We start from the raw sequence: 16026 nt of genomic DNA, 5'->3' as shown, positions 1-16026 counted from the left end.
TCAAGCATTACTTTGGTATGCCATTTGAATTCCAACTCCCAGAATACACATTTATCTTACCATTACTTAGAAAAGATGTAAAACTCCATTACAAGGAAGATGGATCAGTAACCCTGTAATGGGTTTTGAATTTAGAATGACAGGTTCCAACATTATATTTTTTTTTTCCAGGCTAGTTCACTAGATTACACTTGGGAATTGTTTTATCCTCTGTACTTCCCAGGAAAAAAAAAAAAAAAGCAGCCCTAAGCCTACATAGAATGAAATATAGCCCCAAGAATTGTCTCGGGGAATATTGTCCCAGCAGGGCCACCTTTAAGATTTTGGAATGGTGTTTAGTCAACTAAATAGTCTCTAATAGTGTGGAAAAGGGACCCTTGAGTGTGTGCAGGTAAAGGAATTATGAACAGAAAGTTCTTATACAGTGTGAACAGCTGAAGCAAATGAGCAGTAACATCTCCTGATGCGGAGGACAGACTTACTGAAAACACAAAATTTATTTATTTTTCTAGAGGCCCAGTGTCAGGAATTTTAGAAGATGGCTATTTGCCATAGGAAACAGGAATTTTCTGTTCTTCATACAGAAAATGGGATTAACTACAACAATGTGAGATGTCAAGCAGCCGGCTCTTAAGGCTCTTCTGAACTCAAGGACCACAAACCATGAGCCCCATGGATCACAACCTCTAAACAATAATGCTCATTAGTGACCTATTTTAGCAACCAAAAGCTTGAAAAGCCCTTTTTGTTGCAAATGAGCATCAAAGCTCTGCTGGCAGGACTCACCCTGAGAACCTCTCTGCAGATGTAAGCAATCCAGTCTTCCTTGAAACAGTTCCCTTTTGTCTTCTTTACCAGGTCAGTGACAGAGCCTGCACCACAGTACTCCATCACCAGCTGCAGGGAGACAAACACAGTGCACCTTCACCACACCTCTGCCAGGCTCCCAGCAGAGATGCCATGTGCAAACACCCACCTCACCACAACCCAGGTGTGGCAAACCACAGGTGGCCTTCCCGGATGCCGAGTGACTTAAAATTTCATTTCCTGAATCACACACATTGCTAAATAAATAAAAGAACTCAGTAGTGTTCCTCTCCTATTGCAGGTTATAGGTAGGGGGTTTTATATATAAAATACAAAATCAGAACAGCAAGAGCTAATAGCACCAAAAAACGTGGGAATTTTTTTAAAAATTTGAAATTTCTCACTTTGCTGCAGAGCTTTAAAAATCTTGCCTCCAAAAAATTGGAGGATTCATTATTCTTCTTTGCTTTATTGCCAATTCCTCTGCTCCCTTTTTTACTTTCCAACTGAAAAAACGATAGGAAAGCAAGAAGAAAAAGGGGAGGAGAGGAGAGGAAAAGGACAAGCTCTTTCACTTTTGTAAAAAAAAATACAGAAGTGTTTAATTTGGACCAAAAAAAGACTCAAACAACAAATCAAAATGACAGCACCAGTCACAAGTATCATAACGTACTTTATACCCATCCTCAAAGGAAATCATAGGGGATGGAAGATGTCTAGGGAGGAGCAATTTTTCTCTTTTATATGTTATTCTTCAGAACAATGATTTCAGAGCTTTGCTGAGACAGAGTCCAAGCCAAGCACACTGGAGCTCTAAGGAAGGAGCTGTAAATCTACTGAAGAGAAATGACACTGAACACTTACCCAGAGCTGATCATCTTGACCTGCAGGACTTTTCTTTACAAAAGCACCATAATATGTAGCAATATTCCGGTGATGGGAGTACTTTTTTAGCATATTTATCTCCAGCTTGATTTCCTCCTCTTCATTCTGTAACAGAAGAGAGCAGAAGGCTCCTTAGGTGACCACAGATCACCAAGCAAAGCAACCTCTGTCTTTGGAGGCTTTAACATTCATCTGGAAGCGCCCTGAGCAACCTGGTCTGATCCCATGGCTGACTCTGTTTTGAGCAGGAGGTTGGATCAGAGTTATCCTGGAATTATGAGACTGCAACTGATGGACACCTCTTAAACTGCCAACTGAAACAGGTCTTGAACAAGGAATTGCTAAATTGACCTAAAGAATCAAAAATGTCCCCACTGGGGCACAAAAATCGCATGTTGTCTCCTCAGGGAGCTTACACAGGACCTGTTACTGCCCCACCTGTGGTTTCTGTATGCAGTAATTTAGTCTTGGAGGAACTAATCAGATTCAAACAAAAACAAAAGTATTCCTAACACTCCATTACTTAAATACTTGGAAAAGCACTTAGTGCACACATCAGCCAATTCGTCTTCCCAGTCCTGTGGAGGGTCCTGCTGGGAGGAAACCAAAGCCAAGAAGGAGGTGACTCGCCACAAATCAAATTCCAGTGCCAGCCAGGGCTGGGATCTGCTCTTTCCTTACAATTGTGAGGCTGCCCTACCTGGACCATAGGCTTTTTCTCCATTCCATCATGCCATCAGTGAAGTCTCTGGCATACTGGGAGCTAAGTACACCTCTGGACATTCCCTTCCAGGCACCAGTTTTCCCATGGTCTTTGTTTCAGTCCACTCAGACATTGCCTTCTGCCCAGTACAGCACTGTGCACAACAAGACAACTAATGGAAATACAAGTTTTTATAACTACACTAGAAGGAAATACCCTTTTTCAGAGAGACTGCCTGATCTGAAGAGGCCCCTCAGATCCAGCCTGTTTGCTATGGTGCATAACACCCAGAGAAGTGCACGTAGATTTTGCCATCTCATTCACTTTAATAGGAAACAAGTGGTGCTGCAAGGTATCCCTCCATCAGTAAAAAGGAGTACGACCAAGTTGAAAATTAATTTACCTTTCTGCAAAACATCTCAGTCAGCACTTACTAGCTGAAGGGAAAAAAAAAGAAAAAAGAGGCAGCAAGAACAACTCAGCCCCACAGGACATTTTTCTGCACTTTTCCTCTATTTTCCAGTAGCTTTGCCATCGAAGCATTCCTTTAACCATCACAACAGACTGCTTACAAAACCAGACACATTGTCCTTTCTATACCTGGAGTAACACATTAAGGCCTGACAAAGCTAAAGCCAAATTCCCTTCAAGAATATTATGTGTCGTATTAAACCCGACCACACAAAAATCATTCCCAACAGAGGGGGACCAATAAGTTTTCCCGAGTAACAATCCATAGGAGACACATTACCAGACCAAAGCCTAATTGTATTAAGCCTTAGGAAATGGGAAATGTAAAATAACTCGAAGCTAAATAAAGTATTTCAGGTTTCAGAACAGTCTCTTTGTTGAACACAGGCTCTCTAGCTGCACACATTACACTATATATTCCATTTATCTTTTGTATGCAGTTAAGGAAAAAGGAGGACCCTTGCTCTTTGGCTTAATACAGCCCTGGATGTTGTATGACTCAATTATCAAGGGTAAGGAGGAGCTCCATGCAGCACCTGGAGTCTTCAGGACAAATCAGAGCTGACTTCTAGACAGCAGGCAGGAAATCCTCCATGACCAGGGTCCTGTTTCTCCCTGTACATGGCCAGAGCACATCCAAAGGGAGGTGAGAGCTCATGATGATGCTTTCTGGGAGGAGGGACAGAACTGGGACTCCGGATAGTGCACATGAAAGGGTGTAAACAGGCAGGTGAGGAGCAGGCAGAGAATAAGGACATGGGAACTGTCATCCTGGACCTGACCACAAGGGTCCTGTCATCTAAACGAGTTTCTGGATCTTTAGGGAAGAAAAGCAGAAAACAGGGAGGATGACTCCTTTCCCCCTGCTGCTGTCCCTCCTGCATCCTGCCCACTCCTTCTGCCACAGGAGAACAAAACGTGGAGGGGAAACATTCATCTCTGGTAACGGCCTTCCCCAAATTACTTAAGATCTTTACAGACATCAAGGGTTTGGGGTTTTCCTAACTCTTCCCATCTGCATGAACTTTGCACAGGCAGAGCCTGACTCCCTGCTCTGCCCTCAGCACCAGCCTGCAGCTTTCACAAAGTTCCCCTCGGGGAGCTGGCAGATCCCAACCACTTCCTCAGAGCTGCTGCCTATTTTTCAGCTCTTCTTCCTTTGCCCAGCTAATTTGCTAGATGTTGGAACCATGCTGGCACAGCACTTGAGTACTTTCCATTCCTCTGCAATCTCACCTCTATGTTTTTAGAACAAAGCCAAGCATGAGCCTGTCTGTGAACACAGCCCGGATACCCAGTAGGCTCTTCCACACCCACTGGTAAGAGTAAAGAGTAGCTGCACATGTGTAATGCTTCTTTCCCAGTACCAGCAGGATGATGCAGTTCCTGCTCTATCTATTTACCCTGCACCTGCTTCTTCTTCTCTTGCCCATCCTTGCCTGCACAGGTAACACTGGGCGGTACAGGTTGAATGCCTTGGGGAGACACTGCTTAGGGCAGACAGCAGGCTGAGCTTCAAATATCAGTCAGTCTGTAAGGAAAGGGCTGCACAGAACAGCAGCTGGGCATTTCACAGACAAATGCACTCCGACTTCCCAGTGGTTGAGTGATTTTTGGAAAAATTACTCTATGCCATGGAAAAACCAAGGCAGAAGGGTAAAACGTGAGTGATTCTGCCCCGTGGGTCATGTCTGAGGCCTGGCCAGGAACTGAATTTGGACTTGCTAAGTCTCAGTGCTACCACATCCTCCAAGCAGGGTGACTGGGGACAAAAGCACCCTCAGCTTCTCAGTGCATGTCCATGCTCAGGATTTCCACTTTCCACCACCCTCTTGTCAGCATTACCATCAGCCCCATCTCTCAGGGGTCTACAAACCTGCTCATAAATAATTGCTGCTTAAGAAAAGGAAACAGGCTCGCAGATGTGCAGGTGCAAAAAACTGTTTCCTTTCACAAACCTACATGTTCCTGGGCACAGATGGCTTCATGCACAAAGATGACAGGCTCATGATCAAAGGCTGTTTTTGAAGATGTGGGCCTATCTGCAATGGCATTAGGAAGCACAAAACCAGAAAGCACACGCCTCTGATCTCAAATAGAAACAAGATATCGGCTGATAAATACTGCACCAAGAGACCCCTTAGTACTGGGGCAGGTCTAACAACAAGTTTCACATTTAAATGTTATTTTGCTCTCTACAAAGAATGAAAGCAAAGACAGAGAGAGAACGATGTGCTGCCAAAGAGCTCTTTGATCACCTGCACCGACAGCTGAAGAGACAAGCAGCAAGAATCCAATCTCTCTGCAAGCGCTCTGCTTGCTTGGCTCCATCAAATAACAGGAAGCAGAGCCTGCATGGAGAGGCACACGAGTGCACGTTGCCATCAGCTCCCCTTTAACCATTTCAAAGGGCTCCCCCCCCACCCCTGCAACACGACACGGCAGCACTTCCTGACAGATGTCCAGAGGATCCCACAATGACCACAGCATCCTGCTGCTGCTCTTAAGAACCCGGCCCAGGGCTGCAGCTCATGACAGCAAAGGGCAAATTTGCTTAGCTCTTGGTGTGCCCCAAATCTGAACAATCACAGCTGCAGCTGGTCAGGTGATTTCTGATAAAATGACTTCTTGCTGGAAAGAGAAACCCGGTAGACTTGGTGAAAGAATCAGAATCTTTTGGTGAACAAGTGACAGAAGTAGTAGAATGGACTGCATCCAGCTCTGCCAGACTGTGCCCTAGCAGCAGGAACACAGCCAACCCTGCACTGGGAAAGTGGAAATAACAGCAGAAAGCCTTGCACTCCCCCTGTGCCAAGGCCAGAAAGCAGAAACACTCGAGAACAGCTGAGCTGGAATTGTTCAGGGTTTAGTGGGGTACTAGCATCAGGGAAAACCCCTTTGAGCAGCTGCACCAACATGGTCCCCACTCAACTCCCAAATCTTTGCATGAAGGGACCCAATGTGAAAACAGCAGGATCTGCTACCACTACCCCTCAAGCAATGGGACAGGTTCCCCAGTATGATGCTGGTTCTCTAACCTGCAAAGAAGCAGCAAATCAGACTTAAGCAGCTGGTTTTTGCTCCCAGAACCATGCAAGTTTATCAAGGTGATTCCTGAAGCTGGACCATATGGTTGTGCTGCATTTAAATTCTGTTGCCAAGCAAGAAGGCACTACTGCATGCTACAGTTTGATACTTGCATACAAAGGAAATTGTTATGTATAGCAAAGGGAAGGAAATCTTTCCAAGGTTCCCTTCCTGCAGTTTTTTCTTCAATTGTTTCATCAAGGAAGGGACTGTCACTGGTGTTAACATGACAGCCCACAAGTGACATCTTTGACCAGCCCTCATGCACTGTTGATGGACCCACTACTGGTTGTGCTCTTCAAAGGATAAACAAAAAACAATATTTAGCAACTTTTTCAACACCCTGTTCCAGCACTGACACCACTTTATAAATGTGAGCAGGGACAGTGCCAATTAAACTGTCTCCTTCTCTCATCTGTCAAATCACAATAAAAAGTGCTACATTTGCATTTCTAACATGTTCCTGCTTGCTGACTGTCAGGGCAGCTACTCTGAGAAATGGCTGGTGAGGGGATAGGATGTGATGAAACACAGTAGGGGCAGTGCAGAGCTACAGGAAATCTTTTACTTGTTATCTCTGGAAACAGATAATCAACTAGAAATAAGCAGCAAGAGACTTCTTCTCTTTGTTATTATTTGCCACCAAAATATATGGCAGTGCATTCCCTTACCACTTTGTCACCATTGGTCAGGTACAGTTGAAAAATCTGGTTGTGTTAACACCTCTCAGTACTTCATAAAACACAAACCAGTGTTCAGCAAGCATAATTTATACCACAGGATCTTCTTTTACAAGCTATCCACCTTCTAATGATCTGATTATTTATTTTTCCTTGCACCATAATAACAACCTTTTTTATTTTTGGTTTAGCACTCACCTCAGTAACATTCATCACTTTGATTGCTGCTAGCTGCCCGGTCTTAACATGACGACCCTGTTAAAATAACAAAAGATTATAAGTAAAACACACAGGTAAACTATGAATACAGCAACAAATTAGGCATATAACAACTGGGTTAGAGTAAATGCTTTCAATCATGTTCAAAGTCATGTCAGCAACTTGTTTCAGTTGAAGATGTGCCTGCTCATTGCAAGAGGGTTGGACTAGCTGACCTGTAAAGGATTCCCTCCAACACAAACTATTCTATGATTCTATGTACAAAAAAACCTTTTGGTGCTACAAAACTACCAAAGTGAAGTTTGGTGATGTGACCTCACCTTGAACCCCCAAATGTCCTGGTACACCTCAGGGCAAAGGGAAAACTCGAGGTTTCAGTACATCAATCTGTACGTGGATGCCAAGAAACTAAAGCTCTATGTGAGTTTTTGCCCTTTTTTTTCTTTTTTTGTTAGTGCTTTTTACTGTGAAATGCTTAGTTTTTAAAATTCTTACTGCAGCTGAGCTAACTATATCTCAGCTACTTCCCAAAAAGCATGCAGGGGCTTTGAATTTAAAAATGTCATCTTCTATGGTGGTGGGGAGGAGCTCACCCAGGTTTGACTGAGTAGGTGCCTACACATGTACACACTTCACTAGTGAAATGCCCACACCCCACAGTCACCATTAAGCAACAGATAACTGGTAACTTCAGACTAGGTGATCGGCTTGTTTTTGAAAACAGCACTAGTAAAAGGGAGGTAACAGGGAATAAAGGCATTTAAAGAGCAAACTTGCTACTGAGACTGACAAAATGTGATTCACAAGAACATGTACTAGAAACATAACCAGGAATTTTGCTGTAAATTGCAGTTTCTTGGTTTGGTTAGAGCAAGTTGCTCAACAGATACCATAGGTGTAGTCTTTTGCCATGACAACCAGCATCTCATACTGGAGGATAGCATCAAAAGATTTGAATGAACAGCAGATTTACTATATGTCCTAACTCTTCACTGCCATTAAATGTTCAGAAATGGGTTTGAAGCTTTGAGACTGCAATTTTATTCCTGAAATAGTAGTGCCTGCAAAGCTGTATATTGAAATAACTAACTAACATCAGTTAAGGAAGCCATAGGAAATCAGGAAATCAAATATGAAATGCTGCAGTTTGCAGACAAAATGATTTGCAGGTGCAATTTACACCTGCAAAATTAAAAGCTGGGTTGATGTAATTTTAAAACCCAGGTCCTATCTGCACAAAATTGCATACAAGTGTTATTTCTAAGACTAAGCAATTTTGCATCAAAGAAAAATGATTCCTCGTTCTCAGGCGATATGTCACAGTCATGTTTTCTTTTACAAAAAACTAAATCCTGCTGAGTTTTTTGTATATTTATAAGTGTCCTCTTTCCACGGAAGCACTCCTGGGATTGCAAAGCTTTTTCTCATAAAGAGATAGGATTTATATATTATCACAGACCTCAGGAGGAAGGGAAATGGGGCGCTCTCCCCCCACAGCCTCCGTGGGTGAGTGTGGATGGGCAGTGACCAGCGCTATCCCGACAGATGCCAGTGTTCAGTCAGCATCCATCCCTGCTGACGTCAGTCCGGGTTACTGAGCTTCCTCTGCACAACCACAGCTCCTTTCTTGGAGGCCATTGTTTGCAAATGTTTCCAGGCATTGAATGTCTTGGCAATACAGAGAGAGAGAGGGCCTTCCACAAAGCACAGCCACGCTCGACACGCTGGCACCCTGACTTCACTCCAGAGTTTGTCTGGAGTCAAGTATGCTGGTAATTCCATGTCTCTGGCCACCATAGGTCACCAGCAACTAAGCCATTGAAACAGTGAGTGTCCCCTGGGCTGCTCTAGATTCTGCAAAGGATGATGTAAAGAATCAATACTAATTTCCATAACTATAGTGAAGCATAGAGATGGCGTTTTTTTGTTTGTTTTTTAAACTCTCAGAATTGATGTGGATTAAATGTTATAATCTACAATGAAACAGATCATTCCCGAAATCCAGTGCTAGAATTCAGCACATGACTTCAAACTGTTTCAAGTTAATTTTCCATAGCATATCTAAAAGTAGTAAATATCCTGAACCCAGCCCTGGGCTTCTTGTTAACAGACTGAGACTAGTGCCTAAGCAAGGAAAGGTTTCAGGGCCTGTACCCTTATTTTTTTCATTTATCAATAAATCTCAGAGGTTAGCCAGAGTTCATGGGAACTCTCACATTGCTGCTTCTGATGAAGCCACTAAGTTGAGCATGTGTAAATTGTTTTGAGAAAACTGGCTGTTTTAACTGCTTCCCAACCAAATGAGACCAAAAGACTCACTTCCAGTGACAAGACATGCAGAAGCTCATCCTTACTGATTTAATAAAACATATGAGGAAGAACAAGGGGCATTGCCCTCCAAGCCCTCTGTCCCTGCCCATCCTCTCCTGATCATTAAAGAAAATCAGCTTGTTGTGATTCAAGATCCTCCCCTGCACATTTCCCCAGAAACTGAGCAGAGGGCTGGAATGGTCTGTGGGCCAGTTTCCCTCATAAAAGGTTTCATCTTTCACCCAAAGGCTCAGTGTAAGAGCAGGTTTCAACTCTGGAGAATGTAGTCAAAACATCCAACAGACATCTGCAAGTCAACTATATTCCTACCCAAGAATACAGCATTAAACTCTATCAAGCTCATACAGAGCTTAGACATCAAAAATTCTGAAGCTTAACGACTTTCTAAAATTGAAGTTCCTCCCTTCATTTTGATGAGGTATCCAAGTTGGAAAAAATTCTCCCATTAGCTTTGAGTCCAGCTAAATTCCTGGACTCCTCCAGAAAATATTTCCGTATAAAGTCTGCTGTAGCTGCCAGTTAGTCACTAAAGCAACATTCAGCAAACCTGGAGCCAGCACACACATTTCTCAAATCTGTATACTGCTCATTGCAGCCAGACTTATGGGAGATGCTTTATGCCAAAGATCTGGTTCTGATGAGCTCCAGCTATGCATTATCTCTGCGGGGAAAGATACAGAGAATAGGGCAGAGTGCTCAGTGCTATTCCTATTGGATGTGTATTTATCTTTTTACCTCAATCAGATAAAGGAACTGCTTATCTATGCCCTCCACCAGGGGTCAAGACATGTACTTTTCTATTTACATCAAACAAGAGTGGCAACACTAGCCATCAGCTATTAGCTGATAAAGGGGCTTTACATGAAGTAAGTATATTTAGAAAATGATGCATTCAGTCACATTCAACACACCTTTTCCTGTTAGGTCCAAATAAAAAATTTGGAAGGTCCCCGGCTTGGGCCATGATTACAAGAAGAAAGCCAGGTCCCAATAAGATTGTAAGGCTGCAGGACACAGGCAGAGCGCTTAGTTGGACAGCTTCCCTCCCAGATCCCACACATTTCTCTCTTTCTAAAGGTGGAAAACACCTCCCATCAGCTTCTGACAGATCTGGAGCGGACAATTGCAAGTCCAGATGACAGAAGTCAGCTGTCCTGTTAAGTGCTGCACACCATGCCAAGGCAGCCCACGGCAGTCCCATCACACGCTTCCTTTTTGGCAAGGGGCACTCGTTCAGTGACCACGTGTTTCTGGGTCTGATGGAGTTGTCCCCATTTAACCGCTGCAGGAAGAAGTGCACATGAAGGGCAGGAACTGCCTGCTGCTGCAGGATACCATGGCAGCACCAAGCTGGTGGGTTTGACTGTGCAGAAGTCCTTGTTTGTGCCATGTTCTGCCAGCAACGAGAAGCACCACCTCACAAAAGCAGGGGGTTTGGCGAGGCTGCAAGATGCCTGTGTGCAGAGATACCTCCCAGAAACCACAAGATTTGGACACCTGCCAATTTGTACCTTTGTACCCACATGAAGGGCAATTTCATATCAAACACACCTGCTGGCAGACCACCAGGCACAGACACAACCAGCTCACAGTGCAGGGCTCCCAGGTGACCCTTCACAGCACTGTAATCCTGAGAGCTGGTAGATACCACAACCTTAACTCCTGGGATCTTCTCTGGATATTGTACGTTTGCATTGGAAAGCCAGATCTGGCTGTTGGAGGTGTGAGACTTCAGATGCCAGAGGTCTTCCTCACCCAGAAGCATTAATTATGGGATAACTGATGCAGCCTGTGGCCACTCGCCCTTTGGGAGCGAGGTGAAGGCACAGCTGTCACTGCAAGCTCTTACCGAAAGTGAACTTGAGCAAGCAGATTTCCTGCTCAAAACCCACTGATGAACTTTGAGCCCATCTTGGGTAAATCTGTGTGGCCCTGCGGTTCCTGGTGGACTGCCAGCTCAGCCTGCTGTGTCCTGTGGGACCCGACCCCACCCTTTCGCCCCTCTCCTCTCCACCCTTTCCATCCTGGTAATACAAGAAAAGCCTTTAAGAGATTATGAACTGAGTGAACAATGCTCTGCACAGGGATCCAGGAAGCCCTGTGTCCTATTCCACATGACCTTAACAAAGTCATGGTCCTTCTGTTTCCCTTTCCACCTACACAGGGCTTTTCTACTAAGACCCAGCTCTTTAGAAGAGAAGAGCAGTGTTTGCCATCACCAGCCCCCGTGCCAGACTGGGAACACAAGCTTTGCCTGTTCACACTGCAGGCAGGCAAGGCCAGCCTCCCATGGAGCTGCAGAGTGCTCCCCAGTGGAATCCCAAGAACATAAAACCTACAGACATGCTGCTCCTATGCTGCAGCTTAAAGACACAGCTGCTGTCTTACAGCATAAGGCTGCTCACCCAGACATACTGCTGTCCCTCACGGTCTTGACAATGTAAATAAGTGGTCAGGGCTTGCACACCTGGGGTGTAGTGTCTTGGTGCTGGTAAGTGTCACCCAAGAAGACAATTTATAGGAGAGCTCTATCAGCAAGAGCAATCCATAATCCCCAGCTCAGCAACTGGTACCACATGAGATGACCCCCTTGAAAGGGGACAGGAATAAATTCCAAGGAAGAACTAATTGTGAGTTTGGAAGCTTATTGCTTGTTTTTGTTAGTTAATGGCCTGAGGCAGAGTTAAGGGCCAGTTGTTCACTGAATTCTAGTGCTGGATTTCAGGAATTATCTGTTTCATTGTAGAACTATAACATGTAATTCAGGTCAATTCTGATAGTTTAAAAAAAACCCCAACAAAAACAAACAAACAAAAACACCAAACCCCCAACACACCCCAACCCACATCAGCTTTGGACAGATTAGCGCCAGTTTCAGAAAGTCTTTTTCTTTTTTTCCTAACCCCCCCCCATGAGGAGCTCAGGACACCAACCAGGTGTAATGCAGCTATCATTTTGATTACAGCTTCATCCTTTAATCACACAACTCAGGCTGCAGAAAACCTACTCTGATTGACATTATAAAGTTTTGGTGGCACTTCTGCCACATCATCTCTGGATGTCTGTTATATTTCAGGGCTGTAAATCAAAGATTTGTATTCCCCTAGAGAATTTCTTTTCTTCTTTGTGATACTGGCAGATGCTGAAATTTCCGAAGCTGTTCCAGGTCACCTTTAGGGTAGCTCCTCAGCTCCATTTCCCAGCTGGAGCACACCCTCCTTTCCTTGTAAGTGGCTGCTTTTACGCCAGCAGTGCAGGATGCAGGGACTTCTGTAAAACCACAACCCAGCTGTGTTGCCTAAATGCTGACTATGTGGATGCAACACATTTGCCCTTTCGCCCTCACATCTGGCACACAATTTCCAGACAGTCCTAGGTCTCACCAAAAACCACTTGGGCAGCATAACCAAATGTTGCATTTCCTCTTCCCTATCCTCTTTTAATGCCCTCTGGATACCTTTGCTGCCATCAACTCTGTGCTAGCGAGAGGAAGAGCATGAGCTCCTGAGATCACTGTTCCCAACACAAAGGTCCTTCGTTGTTCTCAGACAATCCAACACTAGGATTGTCCATCCAATCCCTCAGGATGATACAGGACTGTCTGACTAAGTCCATCTTAACAGTGCCTTCAGAACTGACCCGAGATGTCTCGTAATAGGGAAGGCAAAACAGTACAAAACTACAAAATATCATCTAAAACACCTAAACACTACAAAATATCATCACCCTTGTCCGCTGCTGATGAACAAAAGAAATATTAATACACTGTAGATAATCAAGACATGCTCTTCAAGGTTTATGTTGTTTTTACTTTATGATTAGTTATGTTCAAAGAAGTTAGCTCAAATTTACCACTTTCAGTATAGACCATACTATGATGTAAAATGTTAATTCACATACTCTAGAACTTGGGTTGCGAAACATCAACAGTAAACTCTAACCTGTCTGCATGTAGATATTAAAAAAAAAAAATTTAAAGGTAATTAATAACACTCAGTGCACTCTAAGACAAAGCCTGTTACATTAATGAAGAAACAGTAAGGACATATACTACTTATAATTAAATGAAAAATTATTAAAAATATAATCAAAATGTTACACTGCATTTCAAATTAAAAAAAAGGATAATTTTGTAAAGGTTATCAAATTTATAGAGCAAAAATTATTTGACTATTTAGTGAAAAACAAATTCATTTCCTAGAAAACACCACTGCTCTATTTCTATGTTGATAAGCCATTCTATCCCTCCCATTGTGTACCTCTCCCCCCTCATCTCAGAAGTGAGAAACTATTTTGCACTCACTCAAAGGGAAAATATTTTTACAATTTTTTTTTTAAATGAAGTTTAAGATGTTTCAGTGGTAAGATTGGAAAAAAAAACCTCAGGAATTTCTCTCAGGGCCCCTGTTTGTATTGCATGCTTAAACAAACAAAAATATCTGTAACTCATAACACTACAGAGATTAACGAAGTTGGCAGTGGTATAGGAGGACTTCCCATACACTAAAATAGCAACATGTTAGCCAAGAGAAGAGATTAGAAAATACTACTTCTGCCAGTCACTTAAAATTCTACCCATGTCCACATTGTCTAGAAGGGAGGGATGGATAAGGGTCATTTCAAAGGTACCAGATCAAACCACCTCGATTTCTGGAGGAAAAGGACAGTTTTTTTATCCCCACTGAAAGGGTCTGTACCACAACCCTCACGAACTGTAAAATCTGAGAGGGACCAGAAGCAGTTTTTCTGTCCAGTTTTTTTTTTATCCTTTCAGTTCCTATTTCCTCCCATTGTACAAGTGGAAACGCAGATTGTTTGCTTTGCCTAATGTTTGTCTATGTCTGACTGCAGACCAGTGGGAAAAGAAAATGAAACAAAGGAGCAAATTCGAGCTCTTTCACAAACACATATTTGAGTATCTACATTTTTTTGCAATATCAGTATGTTCAGTTGATCAGAGATTACCATCCTCATGCAAAACATGAACCACTCAAGGCTACTGCATACTTGTATGAGACTGGACTAGAGACTGATCTTTTGGGATGTTGAAACCTGCTCCCAAACAGGTCATTCACACGATGATCAGCAAGATCAAGCAAAGCACTAAGCCCTTTGAAAATACCATGCTAGTCATAATATGAAGAGGTTTGTCCTCTACTTATTTGAAAAGGGTGGTGTCTGCAGCAGAATATCCTATGTAATCTGCTGCAGCTCCATACTCATTTGGAGGGAAGTACTCATTCCTGTGGCTTCTCCTTACTCAGCTAACATGCAAACTTGATGCTTTAGATATTCAACTGCTATTTAAAGTTTCTGAACAATGTCAACAATGTGCAAGAAGGAAAAGCAGGAACATTTCTCCTGGGGCAGGTAAAACCAGGGTAGGCTGTGCTGGGTGACAGCAGGAAATCGAGAGCTGCAGCACACAGTGCATCAGGCACCTCAGAAAAACAACCTTCAGGCTGCCACCACTGCCGTGCTCAGGGTCAGCCTGGCTGGGGATACACAGGATTACCAGAGGCATAGCTGCTCCTGGTGAAGGACCCACCAACTTTGATTTGGTCCAGTCTGTACCTGGAGACACTTCAGGAGTGTCTGAGGTGACAACAAACACTGAAACTCCAGCTCTCCTCTATTCAAAAGTCATCCAGGTGCTTGAGTTTAGAGGGAACTTTAAGGCCCCTGAGCGGGAGCTGCTGCCAACAAGTAAAGAAAAGCAACATTTTGGGGCCATACATGGGTCAAGAAAGTAACTCAGACAGCAGCACAGTGAACGGGAGGAGAGGTCTGACAAGCAAGTTGTGCGGTTATCCCATTTTCCTCACACTCCATTTATTGGGCTATAAAACCTGCTTTCACTGAGCCTAAATTTCAGTATTTGCACAAGTAGCAGCTTTAACAGCCTTGCTATTCATCCTGGGCTTTGGCATTTGTCACACCTCCTCACATCTGCTGAAACACTGCTGAGTTTCCAGCTTCAGACACCCCATCACAGCTTGCTACCCCTGCCAGGGGACATGGAGGCTTTCCTCTTCCAGCGGGTGTTCTGCCTTGGAGATGCTGGGCTGGTGGGTCTGCAGGCAGCCACCAGCAGCAGGGACCCCAGCTGCCCAGCACATGGCAGTGGGAATGTGGGGCCATGGGAATGGGGGGTGTTTACAGCCCTGCAGGTCCCATTGCTGCGGGCAGGAGGGTTGGAACAGCCCTGGCCCAGAGCCAGTCCCGCTCAGCACCTGGGGAGCTCAGCGATGATTTACCACTGCAAAGGTCCACTGCAACGAAAGTCTATTCATCCAGAAAAAAAAAAAACAACTTCGGAAAAGCCTCAGCCTTTAGAAGGCTCTCATTCTGCACAACATGGGTTGTCAAGAAGCTAAGTCTGGGGAGACGTACAAAGCCCTCCACCCCAGTGAATTTTCACTGCCTGACTCATATGCCTCTGTTTGCAGAAATACAGGGCACTAGAGAAAACCTGTACACAGCACAATTCTGCTGGATGAAGTCACAAGCAGTTAAATGTGTCCCGCCAGCCCCGTCCTGCTGAAAGGAAGTCAGGGCTGGACTGCTGGAGGTCAGCTGATGGGTGGCCGGACTTTCAGAGCAGGAATCCCTCAAAGGGAGGTTTTTTGGCTCACCATTGCTACAAAGCTCTGAAGGTCAAGCTGCACACAGCAATTACAAATCTCATGTTATGAGAGTCATCTGTTAACTTTTTCAGTAATGCAGCCTTCCCAGACTCATGCTAATGAAGAAGGGCTTTATTAGCCTTCTATACCACGTAAACATTACCTTGTGTGCACAATAAGCTCTCAGCAATTATAGCACTGAATTTTTAAAAATCCT

General features: G+C 44.0%; 1 protein-coding gene across 5 annotated transcripts in view; it reads right to left on the bottom strand.

Annotated features, from left to right (window-relative positions):
- Positions 1 to 16026, bottom strand: part of LOC135421451 (mitogen-activated protein kinase kinase kinase kinase 4-like) — a 91598-nt gene that overhangs the window by 54138 nt on the left and 21434 nt on the right. For all 5 annotated transcript variants that reach the window (XR_010434006.1, XM_064669948.1, XM_064669947.1 and 2 more), the window contains exons 3-5: positions 6832 to 6888; positions 1672 to 1797; positions 787 to 897 (exon numbers count right to left, since the gene is read on the bottom strand). Coding sequence is in view for 4 of the 5 variants with exons in the window: in XM_064669948.1 (XP_064526018.1) it covers positions 787 to 897; positions 1672 to 1797; positions 6832 to 6888 (294 nt within the window). In the remaining variant the exon portion in view is untranslated. The remainder of the gene's footprint in view (positions 1 to 786; positions 898 to 1671; positions 1798 to 6831; positions 6889 to 16026) is intronic.

Source organism: Pseudopipra pipra, chromosome 13, assembly GCF_036250125.1.
Source record: "Pseudopipra pipra isolate bDixPip1 chromosome 13, bDixPip1.hap1, whole genome shotgun sequence".
Classification (NCBI taxonomy): Eukaryota; Metazoa; Chordata; class Aves; order Passeriformes; family Pipridae; genus Pseudopipra; species Pseudopipra pipra.
This window is presented reverse-complemented; position numbering and strand designations above follow the sequence as displayed.